A 26,843-nucleotide genomic window follows, 5' to 3' on the forward strand; every position below is an offset into this window, starting at 1 on the left:
GAGAGAGAGACACACAGAGTGGAGAGAGGGAGAGAGAGAGAGAGACACAGAGTGGAGAGAGGGAGAGAGAGAGAGAGACACAGAGTGGAGAGAGGGAGAGAGAGAGAGAGACACAGAGTGGAGAGAGGGAGAGAGAGAGAGAGACACAGAGTGGAGAGAGGGAGAGAGAGAGAGAGAGACACAGAGTGGAGAGAGGGGAGAGAGAGAGAGACACAGAGTGGAGAGAGGGAGAGAGAGAGACACACACAGAGTGGAGAGAGGGAGAGAGAGAGACACACACAGAGTGGAGAGAGAGAGACACACAGAGTGGAGAGGGAGAGACAGAGTGGAGAGGGAGAGAGAGAGACAGAGGGGAGAGGGAGAGAGAGAGAGAGAGAGAGACAGAGTGGGAGAGGGAGAGAGAGAGAGGAGAGAGCACACAAGAGTGGAGAGGAGAGAGACACACACAGAGTGGAGAGGGAGAGAGAGAGAGAGACACACACACAGAGTGGAGAGGGAGAGAGAGAGAGACACACAGAGTGGAGAGGGAGAGAGAGAGAGAGAGACACACACAGAGTGGAGAGGGAGAGAGAGAGAGAGAGACACAGAGTGGAGAGAGGGAGAGAGAGAGAGAGAGAGACACAGAGTGGAGAGAGGGAGAGAGAGAGAGAGACACACAGAGTGGAGAGAGGGAGAGAGAGAGAGAGACACACAGAGTGGAGAGAGGGAGAGAGAGAGAGAGACACACAGAGTGGAGAGGGGAGAGAGAGAGACACACAGAGTGGAGAGAGGGAGAGAGAGAGACACACACAGAGTGGAGAGAGGGAGAGAGAGAGAGACACAGAGTGGAGAGAGGGAGAGAGAGAGAGAGAGACACACAGAGTGGAGAGGGAGAGACAGAGTGGAGAGGGAGAGAGAGAGACAGAGTGGAGAGGGAGAGAGAGAGAGAGAGAGACAGAGTGGAGAGGGAGAGAGAGAGAGAGAGACACACAGAGTGGAGAGGGAGAGAGAGAGAGACACACACAGAGTGGAGAGGGAGAGAGAGAGAGAGACACACACAGAGTGGAGAGGGAGGAGAGAGAGAGAGAGAGAGAGAGAGAGACACACAGAGTGGAGAGGGAGAGAGAGAGAGAGAGACACACAGAGTGGAGAGGGAGAGAGAGAGAGAGAGAGACACAGAGTGGAGAGGGAGAGAGAGAGAGAGAGAGACACAGAGTGGAGAGGGAGAGAGAGAGACACACACAGAGTGGAGAGGGAGAGAGAGAGACACACACAGAGTGGAGAGGGAGAGAGAGAGAGAGAGAGAGAGAGAGAGACACACACACACACACACAGAGTGGAGAGGGAGAGAGAGAGAGAGACACACCAGAGTGGAGAGGGAGAGAGAGAGAGAGACACACAGAGTTCCGGAATTCCAAATTGAGCAGCAGCTGCTGAAAAATGAGCTCCTACAAATATTGAAATTTACATGGTTTTTAGAGTGAAGTACATCGGAAAAAAGCAAAAGAAAACTGCAAGACTGAATAGAGAAAAAACAAGCAACAAACAAAGAAGATAGGCTTTTGAAAAAGTAACTATTTTTCATAAAATTGTAGTTTTCTTAGCTAGCTGAATTGTTTACCAGTTGCTAAGCAGTTGCTAGGGACTCTTTTGGAAGAAGCTAGCTAGCTAATGAAGAATATCTAGTTAACAGAAGAAAAAAAAGAGAGAAAATCAGGACAAAAGAAAAAGGACATCAAAGTGAAACAGTTCTCTAAAGACACAAGAGACAATAATACAAGAAACAACACTTCTATTGCAACATTGTAGCCAACATCACCAGCGTTGCTATGGAAATTGTTTACCCACCAGACATCCAAACAGAGAAAGCTAAGAAAAGTTTCAAAGGTTTGTTGATGAGACAGAAGAATGAATGCCTGTTTGCAGATCTTACCAGTTGCAAAACAAGAGCAAATTTAATTTTTAATACCAAACGAGGGCACATATGGAAAAGGGTTATTTGCAACCATTTCCCTTTCTCAAAAAAGAGAGGCATCAGCCAAGGATGTCAGATCAGCATTTTTGAAGAAGCTGACCAGAGCAACACGTACCAAACAGTGAACTTATTTAATAATGGAACTGTATTGATACAAGGCAATGATTCAAGCCTCCAGGCCTTTGAGAATAGGTTTGCTACCCTAAAAGCAGAAGCTGAAATCATCTCAGAAACTGAGGAAAAAGTCAAGGAGGGAGATGGAGAAAAGCAGGCCCCAACGGTCTCTGTGACCCAGCAAGAAGCCCTCAGTGTCCCTCTACCTACCTCACCTGCAGCAGACAGAGCCAAGGACATGCCTACAACACCAAGAACTCCTGCTATGCAACGTTTCCACAACACCCTCTCTTTAGTCGAAGCAGAGGTCATAGAACTCAGAGAGAACAAGCTTCAAGAGGAGGACACTGTCCAAAAACTAAAAGAAGAGATGAAACAGTTCAGGGAGGAGAGCAGAGCATCTATTGCTAAATTAGAAAGCAGAATGGACAAACTGAGTCAGACAAATGATGACCTCAGAGACCTTCTGAGCACAACAAGAAAGGAGCTAGAACAAAGACAGAGGTACATTGACATCCTCAACCACCAGCTAGTCATTATGTCCTCTACATCTAGAGAACATGTCCACCAGCTTGGCATAACACAAGCAGAACCTGAGACCAGCATGGCCTCCACCACACAGCCTGATGACACTGCACCAGCCTACCAGTCTGCTCCAGCCCAGATCAGCCAACCAGCGTCCCAGTCTGCTCTAGCCCATGTCAGCCTACCTGCTTCCCAGTCTGCTCCAGCACAGTGTGCTCCAGCCCAGGTCAACCTACCAGCCACCCTGTCTGCTCTAGCCCAGGTTAACCTACCAGCCACCCTGTCTGCTCCAGCCCAGATCAGAATACCAGTCTCCCAGTCTGCTCCACCCAGACAATCACCTACAACTGCAATCCTTATTGATTCAAATGGGAAGTTCTTAGTCCAGGAAAGATTATTCCCTAGACACCAGGTGTATAAGTTCTGGTGTCCTACAACTGACAGCGCAATGCAGCTACTCAGTCAGACCAGGATTGACACCCCCGACAACATCATCAACCACACTGGCACAAACGACCTTCATGCCAAAGGTGAAAATGTATCTGGGGCAGTGAGAAGAGTGGCAGAACGGGCACAGGCTCGGTTCCCAACAACCAATATAGTTGTGTCCACCCTCCTACCAAGAAAAGACTTCCCAGGACAGTTGATCAACAAAATAAATCAACAGATCACTGTGGACTGTGCCTCACTGCTCAACGTCAGAACGGCTCACCACCCCACTCTGACATGTCAACACTTATATGATAATGTACATCTTGATCAGGACAGTATCAGAACCTTTGCCAAGGACCTAAAAGATGCAACACTTGGCAGGGACCCACACACCCATCACCCCAACAACAGAGGTCACCCGCCCCACCTTCTGAAACAACAGTACCTCCACCATCCCCAGGAGAAAAGAGCCAGACACGGCTTATTACAGCACAGCTCTACTAGACCAGGCCAAACACAGCACAGATTTACCAGACCGGACCCGCCTCAGGACAGCACGACTAGACCCGTCGCATCACAACACAGCTCTAGTAGACCAGGCCCATCACAACACAGCTCTACTAGACCAGGCCCATCACAACACAGCTCTACTAGACCTGGCCCATCACAACACAGCTCTACTGGACCTCGCCCATCACAACACAGCTCTACTGGACCTCACCCATCACAACACAGCTCTACTAGACCAGGCCCATCACAACACAGCTCTACTGGACCTCAACCATCACAACACAGCTCTACTAGACCAGGCCCATCACAACACAGCTCTACTAGACCTGGCCCATCACAACACAGCCCTACTAGACCAGGCCCATCACAACACAGCTCTACTAGACCTGGCCCATCACAACACAGCTCTGATCACTACTCCAGGGTCAGACAGAACACTGTCCTTCAGAGAAGTACACCACATGATGCAGTCCACACCATGTATCATTCAGATCATCAGCCTACATATGCTGAGGTAACCTCTGGCAAAAGACACCTAGAACAATCAGAGATAGGAGAGGTGCGCCAACTACTGCAAGTAATATGCAGACTACTGAGCTAGACAGACTCTTTAATTCACACACACACACAGGGTTGCAGATTGCATTGTACTTATTTTTCATGCAATCTTATTCCATTCTTATTCATTTATTTACAACTATTCTTAATTTTATTGGCACCGGTATTATATGTATGTATGTATGTATGTATGTATGTATGTATGTATGTATGTATGTATGTATGTATGTATGTATGTATGTATGTATGTATGTATGTATGTATGTATGTATGTATGTATGTATGTATGTATGTATGTATGTATGTATGTATGTATGTATGTATATTATTATTATTTTGTTTTTTTTCAATGTACTTTACTCAAACCAGTGAATATCACTTATTATAAATGAGATCATTAACTATCAGCTCATGGAATATCCAGGGACTATACTCTTCACATTTTGGTTATAAAACAACAAATCCAGAATTGATTAAAAACATCAAGGGACAGGACATCATAATCCTACTGGAAACATGGTGTCGTGGAGACATAGATACTCAGTGTCCCTCAGGCTATAGAGAAAGTTTACTACCATCAATCAAACATAAAAATGTTAAACGGGGCCGAGACTCAGGTGGAATCATCATTTGGCATAAGCAGGACTTAGCACTGAATGAAATGTAAAAAGGTACCAGTCACATTTGGCTAAAACTTAACAAAGGTACAATCTACTGTGACAATGATGTATACATATGTGCAGCTTATGCTCCTCCTTCAGATTCACCATATTATGATGATCAGTTTTTCGACAATCTCCACACAGAAATCATTACATTTCAGGCAGAGGGTAAAGTGCTTCTTTGTGGAGATTTCAATGCAAGAACAGGTTCTGAGCCTGACTACACTGATGAGGGAGGTAACCACCACATATTTGGACACCCCTCCTTGTACAGTAGCCCTATTATAAATAATAGAAACAGTCCTGACCAAATACTGAACAAAAATGGGAAGGAGTTAGTGAATCTCTGTCGAGCCTTAGGCCTGTACATGCTTAATGGTAGAATCAGAGGGGACTCTTTAGGTCGGTTTACTTACTGCTCAGCTCTTGGGACAAGTGTAGTCGATTATGCCATCACTGACATCGACCCCTCCTCCATTAGTGCATTCACTGTCAGACCACAGACACCATTGTCAGATCACAGTCAGATCAACGTGTTTCTGAAGAAATTAACCGGCAATACTCATTCAAAAAAACAGCCCAATAAACTCTACAACATAAACCCATCGTACAGATGGGCTCCAAACAGTGCAGAGAGATTCATTGAAACGTTGAACTCAAATGAAATAATGAACTCTATACAGTTTTTCAATAACTCACAATACCAAAACAATAAAGATGGTGTCAATTCGGCTACTCAAAACATCAACTGCATATTCCAAAAAGCAGCATCGAAAGCAAATTTGAGAAAACCAAAGAAATGCAACCTCAGAAACAAAAAACAAAATGTTTCTGATAAATGGTTTGATAATGAATGTAAAACAATCAGAAAACACCTAAGACAAATGTCAAATGAAAAACATAAGCAGCAAAACAACCCAGAGCTACGATATGAATATTTTGAAACTCTGAAACAGTATAAACAAACACTGAAATGCAAGAAATTGAATTATACCAACAAGACACTTGATGAAATTGAAAACGCAATTGACCAAAATCAGTTCTGGGACATGTGGAACAATTTAAGCACAACAAAGCCACAAGAATTAGCCATACAAGATGTAGGAATTTGGAAAACGTATTTTGATAATCTATACAAAAACATCCCACAAAAAGACTTACAACAGAACCAATTAGAAATTAAAGAAAAATTGAACATCCTTGAATCAGTCATTAAAAACAACCAAAATCCATTAGATTACCCAATAACCCAACAAGAACTAAATGAAAAGCTCAAATCTATTAAATCAAAGAAGGCTTGTGGTCTAGACAACATCAGAAATGAAATGCTGAAAAACAGCACACCTGAGTTGCAAAATGCTGTGCTTAGATTGTTCAACATGGTTTTAACTTCTGGCTGCTTCCCTGATGTCTGGAACCAGGGGCTCATCTCCCCTATCCACAAAAGTGGAGACAAATCAGACCCCAATAATTACAGGGGAATTTGCGTAAACAGTAACTTAGGAAAGGTTTTCTGTAGCATTTTGAATTCAAGAATTCAAACCTTTCTTCAAGAAAAAAATGTAATAAGTAAATGTCAAATTGGCTTTCTCCCTAATTCATCGCACTACTGACCATATATACACCTTACACACGCTAATCAATAAACACGTCCACCAAAAAAAAGAGGGCAAAATCTTTGCTTGCTTTATTGACTTTAAAAAAGCATTTGATTCTTTTTGGCATGAAGGGCTATTCTACAAAATTCTCCAAAGTGGGCTTGGTGGTAAGGTGTATAATGGACTTAGTAAAATGTATGTACACAGAAAATAAATGTGCAATAAAAATCAAAAACCAAAGAACAGAATTATTTTCACAATGTCGAGGTGTGAGACAAGGCTGCAGTTTGAGTCCAAACCTTTTCAACATTTATATCAATGAATTAGCAGACATGTTGGACCATTCTCCAGCACCAGGACTCACACTATTTGACACAGAGGTGAAATACCTGCTATATGCTGATGACTTGGTACTTCTATCACCAACCAAAGAAGGTCTTCAACAGAACATTAATATTCTAGAGCAATATTGCCATAATTGGGCCCTGACAGTAAATTTCCAAAAAACGAAAATCATGATTTTCCAAAAGAAAACCAGATGTCAGAAACACAAATATAAATTCACCCTGAACAACACCATCATTGAACACACTAAAAATTACACCTACCTTGGTCTGACCATATCTGCATCGGGAAACTTTAATATGGCAGTGAATACACTCAAAGAAAAAGCCCGCAGAACATTGTATGCAATAAAAATGAAATTATTCAAAATCAACATCCCAATTAGAATTTGGACCAAAATATTTGACAGTGTAATCCTACCAATAGCTCTTTACGGAAGTGAGGTTTGGGGGCCACTCAATAAACTGGACTTTAAAATGTGGGACAAACATCCAATTGAAGCCCTACATGCAGAATTCTGTCGGAAAATCCTACAAGTCCAGAGAAATACACCAACTAATGCATGTAGGGCAGAATTGGGCCGCTTTCCAATAATAATGAAAATACAGAAAAGATCTTTAAAATTTTGGCTACATCTAAATTCAAGTCCAAATTCAAGTCTACAATTTAAAGCACTCCAAACCCAAGAGCTGAGCCCAGAAACGAGCCCTCTCAGTCAGCTGGTGTTGGACCTCACCAACCAAGCTGACACCAGCACTGCTTCAAAAGAAAGAATTCAAATAAACAAAATCATGAACCAATCAAAGGACTCATATTTACAACATTGGAAAAACGAAACAAAATCCCAAAGCCGACTAAATTGCTACCTGACCCTAAACAGAGAATATGAATTGGCTGATTATCTCTACTCTGTCAGAGATACGAAGCAGAGACAGATCCTTACCAAGTACAGGCTGAGTGACCACCGATTGGCAATAGAAACCGGCAGACATAAAAAGACATGGCTACCCAAAGAGGAGCGTGTATGTGGTCACTGCACGACAAGGGAGGTAGAAACAGAGATGCACTTTCTCCTTTACTCTGATAAATATTCCTCACAAAGAAATTCATTATTCACAGAAATGACTACATTTATTCCAAATTTGAACTTATTAAACCCAGAGGAAAAACTAAGAATACTCATGGGCGAAGGAGCAATGGCTCCTCTTGCAGCAAAATATGTATTTGCCTGCCATAGCCTGAGGGACACTGAATAATAACATCTGCATAGTAAACAGTAACTTACTTATTATTACTATTATTGTTATTACTGTTATTGTTATTTCTATTATTATTGTTGTTTATCATTCCAAATAGTAGTGGTATGGGTAGTAATGGTAATGATAACAGTTTAGTGATGGTGGTGGTGGTAGTAGTAGTAGTAATGACGATAGTAGTTGTAGTACTGATGTAATGGTGAAGATGACCGTTATTTAGTTATAAGTTAGTTATAGAATCAGTTTCCATATTTAGATTTTTATATTTATTACATTCTACTATTTTACTACTATTTTATTGTTATTATTTTTAATTTTGTATTATTATTTACTGCCATGTTATATTATTATTTGTTATTGTTTAAAATTGTATTACAATGTATATTGTATACATTGTTGCTTTGGCAATATTAACACAATGTTTTTCATGCCAATTAAGCAGCTTGAATTTGAATTTGAATTTGAGAGAGACACAGAGTGGAGAGAGAGAGAGAGAGACACAGAGTGGAGAGGGAGAGAGAGAGAGAGAGAGACAGAGTGGAGAGGGAGAGAGAGAGAGAGAGACACAGAGTGGAGAGGGAGAGAGAGAGAGACACAGAGTGGAGAGGGAGAGAGAGAGAGACACAGAGTGGAGAGGGAGAGAGAGAGAGACACAGAGTGGAGAGGGAGAGAGAGAGAGACACAGAGTGGAGAGGGAGAGAGAGAGACAGAGTGGAGAGGGAGAGAGAGAGACAGAGTGGAGAGGGAGAGAGAGAGACAGAGTGGAGAGGGAGAGAGAGACAGAGTGGAGAGGGAGAGAGAGAGAGAGAGACACAGAGTGGAGAGGGAGAGAGAGAGAGAGAGAGAGACACAGAGTGGAGAGGGAGAGAGAGAGAGAGAGAGAGAGGAGAGAGAGAGAGAGAGACACAGAGTGGAGAGGGAGAGAGAGAGAGAGAGAGACACAGAGTGGAGAGGGAGAGAGAGAGAGAGAGAGACACAGAGTGGAGAGGGAGAGAGAGAGAGAGACACAGAGTGGAGAGGGAGAGAGAGAGAGAGAGAGACACAGAGTGGGACAAGGAGAGAGAGAGAGAGACACAGAGTGGAGAGGGAGAGAGAGAGAGACAGAGTGGAGAGGGAGAGAGAGAGAGAGACACAGAGTGGAGAGGGAGAGAGAGAGAGAGACACAGAGTGGAGAGGGAGAGAGAGAGAGAGAGACACAGAGTGGAGAGGGAGAGAGAGAGAGAGAGACAGAGTGGAGAGGGAGAGAGAGAGAGAGAGACAGAGTGGAGAGGGAGAGAGGAGAGAGAGACAGAGTGGAGAGGGAGAGAGAGAGAGAGACAGAGTGGAGAGGGAGACAGAGTGGAGAGAGAGAGAGAGAGACAGAGTAGAGAGAGAGAGACAGAGTGGAGAGAGAGACACACACACACAGAGTGGAGAGAGAGAGACACACACACACACACAGAGTGGAGAGAGAGAGACACACACACACACACACAGAGTGGAGAGAGAGAGACACACACACACAGAGTGGAGAGAGAGAGACACACACACAGAGTGGAGAGAGAGAGACACACACAGAGTGGAGAGAGAGAGACACACACAGAGTGGAGAGAGAGAGAGAGAGAGAGAGAGAGACACACAGAGTGGAGAGAGAGACACACACAGGATGAGAGAGAGACAGCAAGAAATGGGACAGGGAGAAAAGAGGAGGAGAGAGAACGACGGCAGTAAAATTAGACATCCAACCAGACAAAGTGTGTTAAGAGTCAGACAGGCAGCCAGAGGAGCAGTGTGAAACCATGCTTACAGTATTGGGGTTGGTGAGGTTTCTGGCATCAGTCAGCCAGCTGCTGAGGTGGTTGTATGTGCTTCTCCTGTGGCGCGCACACACACACACACACACACACACACACACATTAGTTACCATGGCGACATGCTGGGACAAAACAGATTGTGCCACATCCTCAGTGGGATCAAAGGTGAGACATGGGGACATGTCTGTGGGCTGTGGATCTAAAGCCTTTCACTAATAGAAAACACCTGATATCATTGACTGACCTGTTCTGTTCTGACATCAGTTCTTAGTCAGAGACACAGGTGTCAACATGCAGCGCTACAATGACAGTTTGGGAAAAAGGGGGGGCAACAGGATGCAGACACCATGTTAGCTCGGGTAGAGGTGGGGGGGGGCAGTTCAGGGCGTCTGCCTCTTTTCCTCTCCTACTCACATGTCGGCTGACAGACACCATGTTAGCTCGGGTAGAGGGGGGGGGGGGGGGGGCAGTTCAGGGCATCTGCCTCTTTTCCTCTCCTACTCACATGTCGGCTGACAGACACAGACCAACTTTAATTCAGGACAGATGATCTGAAAAGGGTGGGTTGTGTATTGTTGAACAGGCTGAGGGGGCCAGGAAGAATAGGATGAAGTTGACCCTAGATGCTTATCTGAGGTCAGTTGTGTTTTTCTCAACCTAACGGTTTAGGTTAGGAGCATCTGACCCTAGATCTGGACCTACAGGCAGCTTCTTCCTGGAGCTTCAATGTTCGGACACATCTGTGTGTGTTTGTACCTGGTGATGTCGTAGACCATGAGTGCGTGTTTGTACCTGGTGATGTCGTAGACCATGAGTGCGCCCGCGGCCCCCCTGTAGTAACTACGTGTGACGGCCCTGAAGCGCTCCTGGCCCGCCGTGTCCCAGATCTGCAGCTTGATCTTCTGGCCGCTCACCTCGATTATCCTCGTACCAAACTCCACGCCAATCGTGTGGGGGCAGTCCGCCATGACTGGAGGAGAGAGAGATGGGGAAAAGGCACTGGTTGTTCGGCTAGGCAAGGAGAAATCCAGTGAGGTTCCCCTAAAACCTCCAGAAATCAAACATGGCAGTGGAATTCATTCAATCTCACTTTAACAAGAGTCATGAGGAGCCTCAATGGAATGAACTGAACTACATCTCCCATCATGCAAGACTGACTCAGTAGACATAACACTTCCTCAGCCTGCCTCGTCTCCCTCCCTTCTCTCTGGAGTGTGATTAGATCTGATTGCTGTGATTAAGCTGCTCTCTACTCCACTTATGCCGGGTTTACACTACACGACTTCCAAAAACCTAACGTCGCTGAGCCTCTCACATTAAACCACCATCTTCCCTGTCGTTTATTCGTCTTGACAAACTTGTGGAGCAGACGGGGGGCCCACTAAACCATGTGGATCAGACAGGGGGGCCCACTAAACCATGTGGATCAGACAGGGGGGCCCACTAAACCATGTGGATCAGACAAGGGGGCCCACTAAACCATGTGGATCAGACAGGGGGGCCCACTAAACCATGTGGATCAGACAGGGGGGCCCACTAAACCATGTGGAGCAGACAGGGGGGGCCACACTAAACCATGTGGAGCAGACAGGGGGCCACACTAAACCATGTGGAGCAGACAGGGGGCCACACTACAAGATTCTTCTCTTGGTTGTGAGGATTCTCCATACCATGCAGCCAAAACAATGTGGTTAGACTTAACGTAGCTACAACGAGCGGTGCCTCAAAGCAACCTCAAACAGTTTTTGTCAGATATTCACGCTTGCCATACAGAGTTGAAATTAGAGGTCGACCGATTACTTATGGCCAATTTCAAGTTATAACAAATCGGTAATCTGCCTTTTGGACAACGATTATGGCCGATTACATTGCAATCCACGAGGAGACTGCGTGGCAGGCTGACCACCTGTTACACGAGTGCTGCGTTAAAAGGACCTTGTGGCTGCAAGGAGCCAAGGTAAGTTGCTAGCTAGCATTAAACTTATCTTATAAAAACAATCAATCTTCCCATAATCACTAGTTAACTACACATGGTTGATATTACTAGGTTAACTAGCTTGTCCTGCGTTGCATATAATCAATTCGGTGACTGTTAATGTATCATCGAATCACAGCCTACTTCAACTTCGCCAAATGGGTGCTGATTTTAAAAAAGTACAATCGTTGCACAAATGTAACTAACCATAAACATCAATGCCTTCCTTAAAATCAATTCACAGAAGTATATATTTTTAAACCTGCATATTTAGTTAAAAGAAATGCATGTTAGCAGGCAATATATATCACACTGTATATAGACTTTTTCTACTGTATATTGACTGTATGTTTATTCCATGTGTAACTCTGTTGTTGTTGTTTGTGTCGCACTGCTTTGCTTTATCTTGGCCAGGTCGCAGTTGGAAATGAGAAGTTAAATAAAAGGTGAAATAAATAAAATAAAAATATTAACTAGTGAAATTGTGTCACTTCTCTTGCGTTCAGTGTAAGCAGAGTCAGGGTATATGCAGCAGTTTGGGCCGCCTGGCTCGTTGCGAACTGTGTGAAGACCATTTCTTCCTAACAAAGACTAAATAATTTGCCAGAATTTTACATAATTATGACATAACATTGAAGGTTGTGCAATGTAACAGGAATATTTAGACTTATGGATGCCACCCGTTAGATAAAATAGGGAACGGTTCCGTATTTCACTGAAAGAATAAACGTTTTGTTTTAGAAATGATAGTTTCCGGATTTGACCATATTAATGACCAAAGGCTCGTATTTCTGTGAGCAGTCTGACTGAGTGGTGGTAGGGAGCAGCAGGCTCGTAAGCGTTCATTCAAACAGCACTTTACTGCGTTTGCCAGCAGCTCTTAGCAATGCTTGAGGCACAGCGCTGTTTATGACTTCAAGCCTATCAACTCCCGAGATTAGACTGGCAATATTATAGTGCCTATAAGAACATCTAATAGTCCAAGGTATATGAAATACAAATGGTACAGAGAGATATAGTGGACACGTCATAATTCCTATAATAACTACAACCTAAAACTTCTTACCTGGGAATATTGAAGATTCATGTTAAAAGGAACCACCAGCTTTCATATGTTCTCATGTTCTGAGCAAGGAACTTAAACGTTAACTTTCTTACATGGCACTGTTAGTTTCTTCTCCAACACTGATTTTGCATTATTTAAAGCAAATTGAACATGTTTCATTATTTATTTGAGACTAAATTGATTTTATTTATATTAAGGTAAAAAAAGTGTTCATTGTTCATTCAGTATTGTTGTCATTACTACAAATATATATATTTGTTTAAATGGCCCGATTAATCGGTATCAGCTTTTTTTGGTCCTCCAATAAATCGGTATCGAAAAATCGTATTCGGTCGACCTCTAGTTGAAATATTTAGCCTGTGAACAGAGGTATAAAAGATATAATATTTAGCTCTGTCTCTGACCCACTCACATTAATCGACCGCTGGTGATGGCTGCGTGCCCTGAGTAGGCAACGACATGGGGATTTTGTCTCCGATCTCAAAAACTTGTCTGGGACAGCTTAATCAGGGCCAAAAGCATGTAGTGTACACTCAGCTTTACTGTAACTACACTCCCTCCTTCCCCTGCTCACCCTCTCTCTCTCTATAAACTAGCATACAGAACAGCTTTCCTGTGACACAGCTAGCACCAACAAAGTATTAACAGAACCCATATACACATACAGTGTGACACAGGCACCTCCAACCACAAAGAAAAATCAGATGCACTCTTGATCGTATAGACACTTCACCTCTTGTGAGGCAACAGAGAGAGCAGGTGTTATCAATTTCAGACTGGCAGATCAGCCTGCCAGTTGGTTTTTACCACCTGCGTTTCAATGTTACCCAGTGGCAGGGAGGAAGCCTTCAAACCTGACATTCAGCACTGACAAAGCAGCAGCCTGTTCGTTTAGAGCCACGTCTATGGGCCACTTGTATGACTGAGACTGAGCAGTGCAGGATGAGATGCGAGATAGACCAATGAGGAGCAGAGCATCTGCACTTACTGCTGCTAATACTGCCATTTAAAAAAATCATAGCCAGGCGCTAAAATAGAACTTGGTTCTATATTTGACACGACGCAAGTCCTGCCTCTCCCATCTACTCAATGGTTTAAGGAGCATATACCCACGTGGGTGATTGAAAGATGAACTGTGGTCCACACTCCAGTCCAGTTGGTGGTGGTAATGGACCTTAAGTTGGTTGCCAACCACTATATAAAGTCCACAGAAGGACAAATTACTAGAAAATAACTAGCTAGAAACAAATGAATTAATCAATCCGATTAATTATCGGAGTAGGGAACACACGATTGTGTGACTCAATTCTACAAAGATCCAGAAAAAAAATTCAGGTAAAATAACAACCCAATGTTTATGTCGAAGGGCAAATTAGCTAGCAACAACAAGCTAGCTAGTTAAATGGCCATGAATGTTTATTTATGTTTCGACCTGTCCTCTAATTAATATAGTTGGTTCAGAGTTCGCGTTGCTATTTCAACCTGCGTGCCCTGATTGTGTCTACGGTGGATGGACAAAATCAACATGCGCGCGATGACGGACGCAGACTCGTGCCCGGTCTAGTCAGTGTGAGGCTGATGGCATCAGAGGGGATTTAGAGTAGATTGAGTCGGAGGGTTGTGTCTGTCTGGAGTCAGCGGGGAGCCGGGATGTACTTACATTTCTTCTCTGTGAACTGATGAAGCAAACACGACTTCCCTACCCCCATGTCTCCTATGGAGAGAGATGAGAGGTGTTAGGATCCATGTTCAATCTCAACATAACATACAAGATGGAGAATATCATTTCTTTGCAGACATAGCTTATTTCCTATGATGTCATATCTAGGGAGGAGTTTTCCCTGACCACTTGATCTGATCAGGAAAGACTCTGGGCCCTAGTTGTAGCAGAGAAAGAGCATCTTCCCTCTCTTCCTCAGGCATTATTAACAGATGCTATCTATACATGTGAGAGCACTTGAAGAGGCAGCATGAATAGGCCTGCAGGGCTTTGACTGAGTGGAAGGCTGGTATGGTTACCTCCAGTAGAGTGGGGGAGAGCAGAGCACCTTTTGTTTGTTTAGGCCTATACACTAATGTCTGCTCTAGCTATGGAGATAAAGTGGTGTGTGCTGTATGACCACATTGATGTCTGGGTAATAGACAGCAAACAAAAGGAGAACATGACAGAGCCTTTTGGCTGTTCTCAAACAGGTCCACAATCAGACAAGGGAAATGTGTGGACATTAAGCTGGGGCTTTTAAGGCCTCAATGCACCACAGTAAACTACCTACAACTAGTTGGAGAGATGTTGAGATAGTGATTTAACTGCCCTGTTTTAAAAGGTCCCAAACAGATGGGAAAACACTATTTGGAAACGTGGACCACCTCCACAAATGTAAGCTATTCATGCTCATTTTTTTCTGTTAGTAATTTAGAGCAGACAGGAGAGCAATAATTCATGTAACTTATTTATTACCCTGCTACTTCGGTTCATTATAACAAACAATTTAGCTTGGCTTAGGCTAGTTTCCTGGGAAAACAATTATTGATGAAAATGTTTCAAGTCACTTTAGGTGGTAACCTCATACTGCTTCAAAATAAGCTGCTGTGATAGGGGTCATGGGTAGGGTCGTGGGTAGGGTCGTGGGTAGGGTCGTGGGTAGGGGCGTGGGTAGGGGCGTGGGTAGGGTCAGGAGTTCTAGTCTCTAGATGGGAACTCTTCCAGGGCTTGGTGGGTAGGGGCGTGGGTAGGGGCGTGGGTAGGAGCGTGGGTAGGGGCGTGGGTAGGGGCGTGGGTAGGGTCAGGAGTTCTAGTCTCTAGATGGGAACTCTTCCAGGGCTTGGTGTTGGGAGAGCAGCAGTAGCGTCTCACTAAGTTGTGTACTAACTGCAGCCACTGGGTGACCCACATACAGCACAGTAGTATACAAATACAGGCCTCCACTCCACTCCCTCAGCACACTTACCGATGATGATGTATTTGAAAATGTAGGAGTAGTTGTACGGTGCGGTGGCCATCGTGGCTCTAAAAGAGAGAGAGAGAGAGAGAGAGAGAGAGAGAGAGAGAGAGAGAGAGAGAGAGAGAGAGAGAGAGAGAACGCTTAGAGGATTCAGAGACAATGTAGCCATTACTGGCCTGCTGGGTGAATCAGGGTAGTGTTTGTAGGTCTATGAATCAATTCTATCTGGTATCATGCAGAAAACACACATTATCAATACATTTTGTCTGTCGATATCACTCACAATCCCATTTAAATTGTACAATGCTTGGGCTGACCACACAATTACAGTGCCTTCAGAAAGTATTCATACCCCTTGACTTTTTCCACATTTTTAGTTACAGCATGATTTAAATTGATTTCTCACCCATCTACACACAGAAACTCCATAATGACAGTGAAAACATGTTTACAAATTTATTGAAAATGAAATACAGAAATCTCATTTACCTAAGTATTCACACCCCAAGGGGTCAATACTTTGTATAAGCACCTTTGGCAGCGATTACAGCTGTGAGTATTTCTGGGTAAGTAAGAGCTTTCCACACCTGGATTGTGGAACATTTTCCCATTATTCCTTTCTAAATTCTTCAAGCTCTGTCAAATTGGTTGTTGATCATTGCTAGACAACCATTTCCAGATCTTGCCATAGATTTTCAAATAGATTTAATTCAAAACTGTAACTCGGCCACTCAGGAACATTCACCGTCTTCTTGGTAAGCAACTCCAGTGTAGATTTGGCCTTGTGTTTTAGGTTATTGTCCTGCTGAAAGGGGAATTCATCTCCCAGTGTCTGGTGGAAAGCAGACTGAACCAGGTTTTCCTCTAGGATGTTGCTTAGCTCCATTCCATTTCTTTTTTACCCTGAAAAACTGTGTTGATTTGCCCCAAACATAACACTTTATATTCAAGACAAAAAGTGAATTGCTTTGCCACCTTTTTTTGCAGTATTACTTTAATGCAAACAGGATGCATGTTTTGGAATATCTTTGTATTCTGTAAAGGCTTCCGTCTTTTCACTTTGTTAATTAGGTTAGTAATGTGGAGTAACTACAATGTTGTTGATCCATACTCAGAGTTTAATGGCTTAGATAGGGGAGAACTAACTGTTTTAAAGTCACCATTGGCCTCATGGTGAAATCCCTAAGCGGTTTCCTTCCTCTCCAGTAACAGTTAGGAAGGACGCCTGTATCTTTGTAGTGACTGGGTGAATCGATACACCTTTTTTTATTTTACCCATCTACCAATAGGTGTCCTTCTTTGCGAGGCATTGGTAAACCTCTATGGTCTTTGTGGTTGAATCGGTGTTTGAAATTCACCACTCGACTGAGGGACCTTACAGATAATTGTATGTGTGGGGTACAGAGCTGAGGCAGACTTTTAAAAATCACGTTCAACACTATTATTACACACAGAGTGAGTTCATGCTACTTATGTGACTTAAGCAAATGTTTACTCTTGAACTTATTTAGGCTTGCCAATAACAAAGAGGTTGAATACTTATTGACTCATGATTTTCCAGCTTTTCATTTTTAACTAATAAAAGATCAAATCGAGAAACAACTCCTCTGACATTATAGGGTATTGTGTGTAGGCCAGTGACAAAATAATCTAAATGTAATCAATTTTAAATTCAGGATGTAACAACAAATTGTGGAAAAAGTCAAGGGGTGTGAATGCTTTCTGAAGGAACTTTCTCTAATGCAACATTGTGTCTAGCTGCTCACCACTGCAACATTGGGCCTATGGATTTATCAATATGGTCAGTAAAGAATTGTCACCTTGTCTCAGACCATACTATAGACAGAGCAGCTGGTTTGCTGTCTGAGAAATAAACAGGATTCTAGGTAGTATGAATCATTCCTGATTTCTCAAGATTCCCATCATGTGATTTCTCAGTTAGACGGCAGGCCCAGCAGCACTGATCTCTCAAACATATGGGTAGGATTCAACCTAGTCTCCAAAACCCCACCCTAGGCAACAGTAACTAGGGTTTGGTTTCAATGATGGACAAGCTAAATCTTTAGAGGTTTTAGTAAAGGTAGTAGTTGAGGCAAACTAGCCACTTGCGAAATGCACTCATTAAAAGTAACCCCTGATCTCCCTTTCGCTAGATTATTTGGTATTTTATTCAAGCGGATAAGGCAGTGACATCGGCAGTAATGTAGTTTCTCTATGCCAAAAGAGTCCATCATTGAAACCAGCCCGTACTCACTGTTGCGCCTAGGGTCTGGTTTTCGAGACTAGATTCAACACAGCTGTAGATGAAACCATCAGATAGCAATGTATCTGACCACAAAGTCAACATAGTCAGTATCTTTAACTCCAATATCTATATGAAATGAATCTACATGGCCTAACCAAACCAATGTCTGTCCATCAAATCAGCGTTGAAGTCATCAAGCTTCAGACAACTGATACTGGCTTCATCCCAATTAGGCCATCTCTTGTTCCTCCCAAAGTGTGCACTTATTCACTGCCCTTCATTGATTTGAAATAAATGAAGGGCAGTGAATAAAAAAAATATGGTGGAAACTCCCTCTAGCCCATGCCTCCACCAATCTAATTATTTTAGATTTGATGGAAGTAGTGAACAAGTGTACACTTCAGGAGAAAGGAAATATCATTTGGAGTCAGGACGTACTCTGTGGACAGGTTGTGTAAAAGGACTAGACAATGGCCTAAGCCTAGATGAGGAAGCGACGCCAAACAAGTACTCTCAGGGAGGCTGCAAAATCAGGCTGAAGCTCATCATAGATCACAAATGCACACACACACACACACACACAGAGAGGGCCTGCCCGGGGAGTTATTCCAAGAAGCCTTAATCCTATTTACAACAGTACTATGGACTGTAACAAGATGAGATGCAGCAGAGCCAGACTCCTCGTTATTACCATCCCATGATGAACCTGCATTCTGTAGTTTTCCATTACAATTAGGGATATGACAAACTTACATTTTCACTTAACATTTAAACCAGGGGATGGAAGCGAAATTGATTTCTATTAGTTTCATTCTTAACAGAAACAATTTATTTTGTTCCTTGACATTTTGCGATCGGGGAGAGAGCGAGAGGGTGGAGGAGCCGAGGAGGAGGCTTTGCTTGAAGGGCTGGGCATCTTGTTATGACATGCATTATCTGAATTAGACCCACAGAATTATACCTACGAAGGAGCGGCTTCTATGGAGGAACTTGGAATGTCTGAACTTCCAACCAGAGCTAGCTAACAAGCTTGTGTGTGCAGAGCGGAACCAGAATTAAAATAAAACACGTTACCTTTCTGTAGTTAATAAATCCAATTTGAAACGTGATAACTATAGTTTCCTTAATTAGCATTGAAAATGTTAGTCCATTGTTCTCTAATTAAAAATCTCTATCCCTAATTTCTGAATGACGCTTGTAACGTCAGTAGACTATAGTAGCCTATGCTTCAGAGGAGGTGGAAGCCTACACACGCACTGGCAAAGATTTTCAGCTAGCAGGCAGACACTGGAATAAGTTTGAGTGACAGAGTGAAGGAATTGCATAGTGGCTTTGTGTTTTTTTGTGCCCCCCCCCCAAAAAAGAAAAAAGTTAAAAGAATGTTATTAACCGGTTCCCATGCTTTTAAAATAACGGTTCTGTTACAGAACAGTATAGATCACTTTCGTTCCCGGTTCTGATCCTCAATTTTGGTTCCAACCCCTGGTTTAAAAACAGCCATTATTTTTTGTTTGTCTGTAAAGGAATACCGCTTCTGAAGCTGGACAAACGTCCATCACTAGGCAACCAGAATTGTCAATCAAATAATCTCAAACTGTCTGTGCATAGACTTTCTGCCTGCCCTCTCCTAAAAAATGACTTTAAAGTTTGTTAAATACTGTGACTTAACAAGACATTCAGTAGAAACAAAAATATCTTCTGCTAGGAATCGACTCCTAAAGATTCGGCATTTTGGAACAGAGGAGACTTATTAGCCGCCGTACTTCCGAGAATGGAGAGCCGTCCACTCTAGGAGCTCAGATACAATAATTTAATAACCAACGTTTCGACAGACAAGCTGTCTTCATCAGGGTATAATAACAAACACGGTGGATCACTAGTTTTTATAGTGTCAAAGGACACACACAGGTGTCTGTAATCATGGCCGGGTGCGGCCTGACATCATTGGTTAATTCTCAGATATAAACAGAACATGAATAGATAGCATATGATCATAGATACAATTTGGCTACATAGGCTTAAACATTTACAATGAATAGCAAAATCACAATAACCACAAGAATGGCTTCAGATCAAAGTCTACGTTGAGACCGTACTTCTGAGAACAAACACTTGCATCTTTCATAACGAGCTAGCGAGGGACAGAGAGCGAGCGGGGAGAGGCACAGTATAGGCAGGTCAGCCACCAGGCAATGTCTCGCAACTTCAGTAAAGCAGGGCCTATCAAAGAATAGGCTAATATATTCTATACGCAACAAACCAAAGACTAAACACACTCGCATCATTAGCGATGAGAGCAGGCGAGCAAGCTGCAATGTGATTTAAAATTTTGAGGGGGGAAAAAACATTTTTCCATTAGTGATACTTCTTAACGTTAAGGATCCCAATTTTGCTTAAAAGTTTAAACATTTACCCACTTATTTTTCCATCATGACAAAGATAGAGAACTTCTCTGGAGATGTAGCCTAATCTCACTCAATGAAAGCTAGAACTGCATAGCACCAAATGGGTGTTTATGTTGGGGTGGTTCATTATCATTATGCATCATGTTCAATGGAGTGTTTCCTAGCCATGGGGGCTCCCACTCTGCCTCATAAACCTCAAGCAACAAACTGCTCTGAGGACTCTCACAGACAGTCTGAGTAAAAGGGGTGTGACAGTAGTTTACAGAGGAGTCGGTCCACCTCAAAAAGCACAAGGAGACTCACCTTTCCATAGAGGGGTCATAAAAGTTACTACGGCCAAACCGGTCGGGCGCTACACACATTTTTGTGAGGAGAGCGATTTTCAGGATGTCTCATGGTCTGACAAACACTGCTCTAGCTCTGTCACCTTTCACCTCAGACGCGGAAGGGCGACATCGGCAGGTTGAGACACAGCCCATGCAAAAAAATGTTTATGTCTCTAGCTTAAAAAACTATCAGATTCTGATGGGGATTTTTTATATTATGATAATTCGATTGACGGGGGTACGGACTTTGACTCTAGGGGGTTAAATGGATCACATTTTCTTTGCAACGTTGGGTAAAAATGCATTGTGTGGTCGAGCCAGTCCTCCATGAAAGCAATTCAGCTTGTCCTTCAACCCAACTCAACCCTGAATAGTCAAAAATGGCAGCTCTCTGAGAGGGCTATCTGTATGGTGCAATTCTCATATGAAGACCTTTCTTACAAGCCCAAACTTTGATGGAGAAATCAGCTAGTGACTAAAATGTTGTGACAACCCTAATAAAATACAATTATAAACCATTGAAAAACATACGACTGCCATACAATCAAATTCTTAGAAAACATGTAATGTGATTAGTGACATTTACCATTACACCCAACCCATTGGAAAACACTATACAATGCGTGTTTGGGATTTTTACCATGGAAGACCATAACATCGAAACCATTAGAACTGCTTTAGTTTAATGGGTTTGCTTGTTTCCCCAATCGCCAAGAATGGTATAACTTTTCTTCTGGTTAGGCTATATTGATCTCTGACAGTCTCTTCAGTAATCTGTGTCTTAATTTCTAAATCACAGTGCTTATAGCATCAGACAAGCTCATATAGTTGATTTTATTCAAACATAGGGTGTGTCTATATATGGAAAAATACGTGTCTCGGTCAGCCAAAATTCACTTGTAAGTAATGCAGTCTAACACTGGAATTTGAGAGCTGACACCTGTAATGCAAGTAGAATTAAAATTCAACCACCCTAGATAGTAGCCTATAAAGTACAACCTGTGAATACCAGTGTCTAAGTAATCTATTATCATCGTAATCCCAGTGTCCGATTTTGTTTCCCTCTATCCGGGAAATTCTTCTTTAGCCTGTGGTTAAGTACACAGTAGTTATAACGGCATTGCAGTTAAAGCAGGTTTGGAGATTGAAATCGCTATGCAACAGAGCCTGGTGCCAACCAGAAAAAGAGCTGTGCTATGGCCTGCTGTTCAACGACCACGTTTTCCTGCTAAACAATTTAGCACTATGACAAATGCTTCTGTTTTGAGCTAGGGTGAATTGAGAGAAGGTAAAAGACAGAAGTAGAAAGTGAAAAGGAGACCGGGGAGCAGGATGAAGAAAAGAGATGCTCTCATTGTGATATGCAGAGGCAGATTGAGTAAACTACACAGGGAAGAGAGAGCAGCGTCGTCCAGAACAGAAGTGAGTGGATGCGTGCTAATCGGCTGAGTGGGGTAATTCCAGGTCAAGGTGTCATCTAACCCTTTCGCCCTCAGTACGTGGTTGGTCAGAGACCCTTGGGTGCCACACACTCCTGCAGCAAAACACTCCCCATTGCAGCTCTAGCTGCTTGAAAAACAATAGTGCAGAGAGTTCAGAAGAGAAGTTGTGGGGTAAACAAGGACAAAGGCAATTGATGAGGTAGGGGAAATCATGTACTTAGGGTGTGGGATAAGCTCTGGTGAGGGATTTTATACACTGACCGTGACTACCACACACACACACACACACACGACTGCTTTTCTAAGGAACCTATTTAAACTAGTGGTAAAACCCTATTGACAACTGTCAGTGGTGTGTTTGGTCCTGACTACCTGCTTGCCTTGCTGCTAACCTGACTGCCACCCCTCACATGACCCTCTGTCATGGGGGGCCACCAGGCTCATGTGTGAGAGTTTCTCCATAAGGCGGCAACTGTACGACTACAAGAGCAGTACACACACAAACACATATTCTGGGCACTAACGCTAGGCCTACTCCTTTGGGTAAATGGGGGAAAACTCCCCTTTTCCTGAGTGAAGCCCAGGTGGAGTATCCATCCAAGGAGAGGGCGAATTAGAGCAGCATGTGACCAAACTGCAGTCTCAATGCTTATCCATCCGCTCGCAGCGATTCATAAAACAGAGCTGTCACCTCTTTCTTTTTAATCACATCCATTTCCTGTTGTTGAACAAATATAAAATCAGTGTCACACACTCATATGGGCTGTTTGCTCTCTTCTCTGACTCATTGTTATGCTGTCACACAACATCCTAATCCTGTGGTAAATTGCACATGCCTTTGGGTTGTGATCAGAACCAAAGGCAGAGATGGAATGAACAAAACACTTCCAGAACGTGGGTTTAATCAACACACATACAGTGCATTTCTTTTCATTTACTGTGTGATGTGCAATTGTAATAAGGGATTTAAAATAAATACAATTCAAGGCTAAGAAAACACCAAATGCCTCTGCTCATGTCACACAGATGAGTATCTTTCATATTATGACACTTCTACATGAATACATTCATATTCCACCCTAATCAAAGCCTAATTTGTATCATAACAAAAAAATGATTTCTGTGATTATGAGCCAGTAAGGGCTGGCTGAGACAAGGCCTAGATAAGGATGCATGATGTGTGTGTGTGTGTGTGGGTGGGTGTGGGGGGGGGGGGTATTATATGTCGGAATATTATTGTTTTGACAATATCATGTTTGCGTTAGTTGGCTGTAGCTGCACAAAAACTCCAGTATTTTTCCTTCATAGCTTGTTCTCCATCTTTTTAAATAGGAAGCCAATTTGTTTCTATCATGGCTCTCCCTTGTCCCTCTGCAGAAGACTTATGGTGAGCAATATGTTTGGAACATCGAAACGCAATAAAATCACAATATAGAATCGTAATACATATAATATCGATACCTAAGTATCGTGAGGTCCCTGGCAATTCCCAGCTCTAGTCATCTGTGTGATTACTGGATAGCTGGCTGAGCTATTGAACAAATATATAAATGCAACATGTAAAGTGTTGGTCCCATTTTCATGAGTTGAAATAAAAGATCCCAGAAATGTTCCATACACGTACAAAAAAAAAGTGCGCACCAATTTTTTTTAGATCGTTGTTAGTGAGCATTTCTCCTTTGCCAAGATAATCCATCCATCTGACAGGTGTGGCATATCAAGTAGCTGATTAAACAGCATGATCATTACACATGTGCACCTTGTGCTGGGGACAAAAGGCCACTAAAATGTGCAGTTGTGTCACACAGCACAATGACACAAATGTCTCAAGTTTTGAGAGAGTGTGCAATTGGCATGCTGACTGCAAGAATTTCCAACAGAGCTGTTGTCAGAGAATTTAATGTTAACTTCTCTACCATACGCCGCCTCCAACATCATTTTAGAGAATTTGGCAGTACTCCCGAGTGGCGCAGCGGTCTAAGGCATTGCATGTCAGTGTAAGAGGCGTCACTACAGTCCCTGGTTTGAATCCAGGCAGTATCACGTTCGGCCGTGATTGGGAGCCCCATAGGGCAGCGCACAATTGGCCCAGCGTCGTCCGGGGTAGGCCGTCATTGTAAAAAATAATTTGTTCTTAACCGACTTGCCTAGTTAAATAAAGGCTAAATAAAAAAATTAAATTACATCCAACCGGTCTCACAACCACAGACCATGTGTAACCACACCAGCCCAGGGGGATGCTGAAGAGTATTTCTGTCTGTAATAAAGCCCTTTTGTGGGGGAAAAAAAGTATAATTCTGAATGCCTGGGCCTGGCAGAGGTGGGCTGCGCCCCTGCCCAGTCATGCGAAATCCATAGAGTAGGGCCTATTGCATTTATTTTCTATGAACTGCAACTCAGTAAAAATCTTTGAAATTGTTGCCTTCATATTTTTGTTCAGTAAGTTATACATGATGTACTATGATGAATGACACAATTTTGCAGAACAATACAGTTGGCTTGTGACTTATCTTTGACAATTCAAGTAGCTACACATCTGATTATAGCTAGCTACATGAGATGAAAAGGTTGACAAACTAATTTGGCTAAGGATTCAGCACCATAAAGCATCCATCAGCTGGCCATGGATGGGTACCTAGCTTTCGGGCTAACTGATGTTGTTAACACAAACCGTGGCAACGTCAGTTGGTGTTTGTTGAGATAGCTGGCTAGCTAACATCTTGACTTATTGTAGATGATTGGACGCTAAGAGAAATGTATATCTAGCTAATTCAGGCAACGGAGCTGGGAGAGAGGTGGGTAGCTAATTGAAGTAGCTACATTTCTAGCTATAATCATAACATCGGGCCTAGTCTTGTACGTCGTTAGCTATCGTCACTGACCTGCAAGCTAACTAGCCAGCTAATCATAATGCGTGTCATCATTTATTGGCTCTACAAATAGGCAGTTAGATAGCTATGTCGGTAAAGAAAAACAGTAACGTTACCATGATGAGCCGAGATAACTAACATAAACTAGCTACCTTATGTGAAATGTTGCGCCAACAATTGTGATAGGTACTTAACATTAGCCAACTTACTCTTCCGGTCAGCTAGCTAGCTACTGATACTAGTTAGTTACCTAAATTCAACAGCCTGTTCCCGAAATACAGATACACCGAAAACCACAACGGCTAGCCAAAACCACGGGTACTGAATAATGGTAAAAACAAATATATACAAAGCAAAATACATCTCGTTAGATAGCTAGTAGTCACCCTTCTAGTAAACGTTGCCAATTTCTGAAACTCGTTGACTAGAAACGTCAACTACTGGCTAGCTAGGCTTGACAGCTAGCTGCCATATTAGCGTAGTACGTTAGCTAGTTGTTAGTTTACTATGTAAGACAACATGTTTACAGTTTTATAAATGTGTTATATGTGGATATGAGCACGTCTATATCGTGTTTTTGTTCTCACCGGGAATTGTCGGTTTTATGTCTTGAGCTGCTCAGAAGGGATCTGTAGGTTATCCTGCTTGAAGTATCTGCCTTGGCTGTCTATCCAAGATGGCTGCTTGCACTGCACAGGGTTTCCTCTGTTGTATATGGGCTTCTTGGACAAAGGCACTGCGGTATAATAAGAACTGGATACTGCGTCCAAGATGTCCGCCCGTTGTTTTCAAGGTAATCTACTCACGTTCTCATACGCCAATTCATGGACCGTCTATATCCGGGTTGCATCCGGTTTATACTTATTAAGCAATAACGCCTCGATCACACTAACAGTGTTTTGCGCAAAATTGTACATGGCATCATCTGGATATGTGTGTAACAAAAGTTCAACATTCACTTTCTGCTACCATTTATGTGAAGCCGTCTATGGGTAAAGTTTGACGCATACCTTCAATAAATCCAACATATGCAGAACGCACTGCAACTGCCTCTGCAACCAATGCTGCAAGGCAAACGCAGCATTCCATTGGAAATTAATGTAAGTCTGGTGTACCAAACAGCATGACACTGTTGGTGGGATCGAGGCGTAAGCTCCGAGGGGGTGTGGTATATGGCCAATATATGATGGCTAAGGGCTATTTCTTATGCGTAGCTCAATGCAGAGTGCCCGGATACAGCCAATGGTGGTATATTGGCCATATCAAATCAAATGTATTTATAGAGCCCTTTTTACATCAGCAGATGTCACAAAGTGCTTATACAGAAACCCAGCCTAAAGCCCCAAACAGCAAGCAACGCAGATGTAGAAGCACAGTGGCTAGGAAAAACTCTGTAGAAAGGCAGGAACCTAGGAAGAAACCTAGAGAGGAACCAAGCTCTGAGGGGTGGTCAGTCCTCTTTTGGTTGTGCCAGATGGAGGTTATAAGACGACATGGCCATTAAGGCCAGATTGTTCTTCAAGATGTTGAAATGTTCATAGATGACCAGTAGGGTCAAATAATAATTACAGTGGTTTTAGAGGGTGCAACAGGTCAGTACCTCAGGAGTAAATGTCAGTTGGCTTTTCATAGCCGAGCATTCAGAGGTCGAGACAGCAGGTGCGGTAGAGAAAGGGGGGGAGAGAGAGAGAGAGAGGAAAACAGCAGGTCTGGAACAAGGTAGCATGTCTGGTGAACAGGTCAGAGTTCCAGAGCTGCAGGCAGAACAGTTGAAACTGGAGCAGCAGCATGACCAGGTGGACTGGGGATAGCCAGGAGTCATCAG

The 26,843-nt window shown here is 43.0% G+C and overlaps 1 protein-coding gene across 1 annotated transcript in view; it reads right to left on the reverse strand.

Moving 5' to 3' along the window:
* LOC115159564 (ras-related protein Rab-14) overlaps positions 1-25,833 on the reverse strand; it is a 35,108-nt gene extending 9,275 nt beyond the window's left edge. The window contains exons 1-5 of the mRNA XM_029709423.1: positions 25,606-25,833; positions 15,737-15,795; positions 14,449-14,502; positions 10,540-10,717; positions 9,741-9,807 (exon numbers count right to left, since the gene is read on the reverse strand). Of these exons, the coding sequence (XP_029565283.1) occupies positions 9,741-9,807; positions 10,540-10,717; positions 14,449-14,502; positions 15,737-15,788 (351 nt within the window). The 5' untranslated portion in view covers positions 15,789-15,795; positions 25,606-25,833. The remainder of the gene's footprint in view (positions 1-9,740; positions 9,808-10,539; positions 10,718-14,448; positions 14,503-15,736; positions 15,796-25,605) is intronic.
* Positions 25,834-26,843: the final 1,010 nt, after the last annotated feature.

The sequence above is a fragment of the Salmo trutta genome, chromosome 23 (assembly GCF_901001165.1).
Source record: "Salmo trutta chromosome 23, fSalTru1.1, whole genome shotgun sequence".
Classification (NCBI taxonomy): domain Eukaryota; kingdom Metazoa; phylum Chordata; class Actinopteri; order Salmoniformes; family Salmonidae; genus Salmo; species Salmo trutta.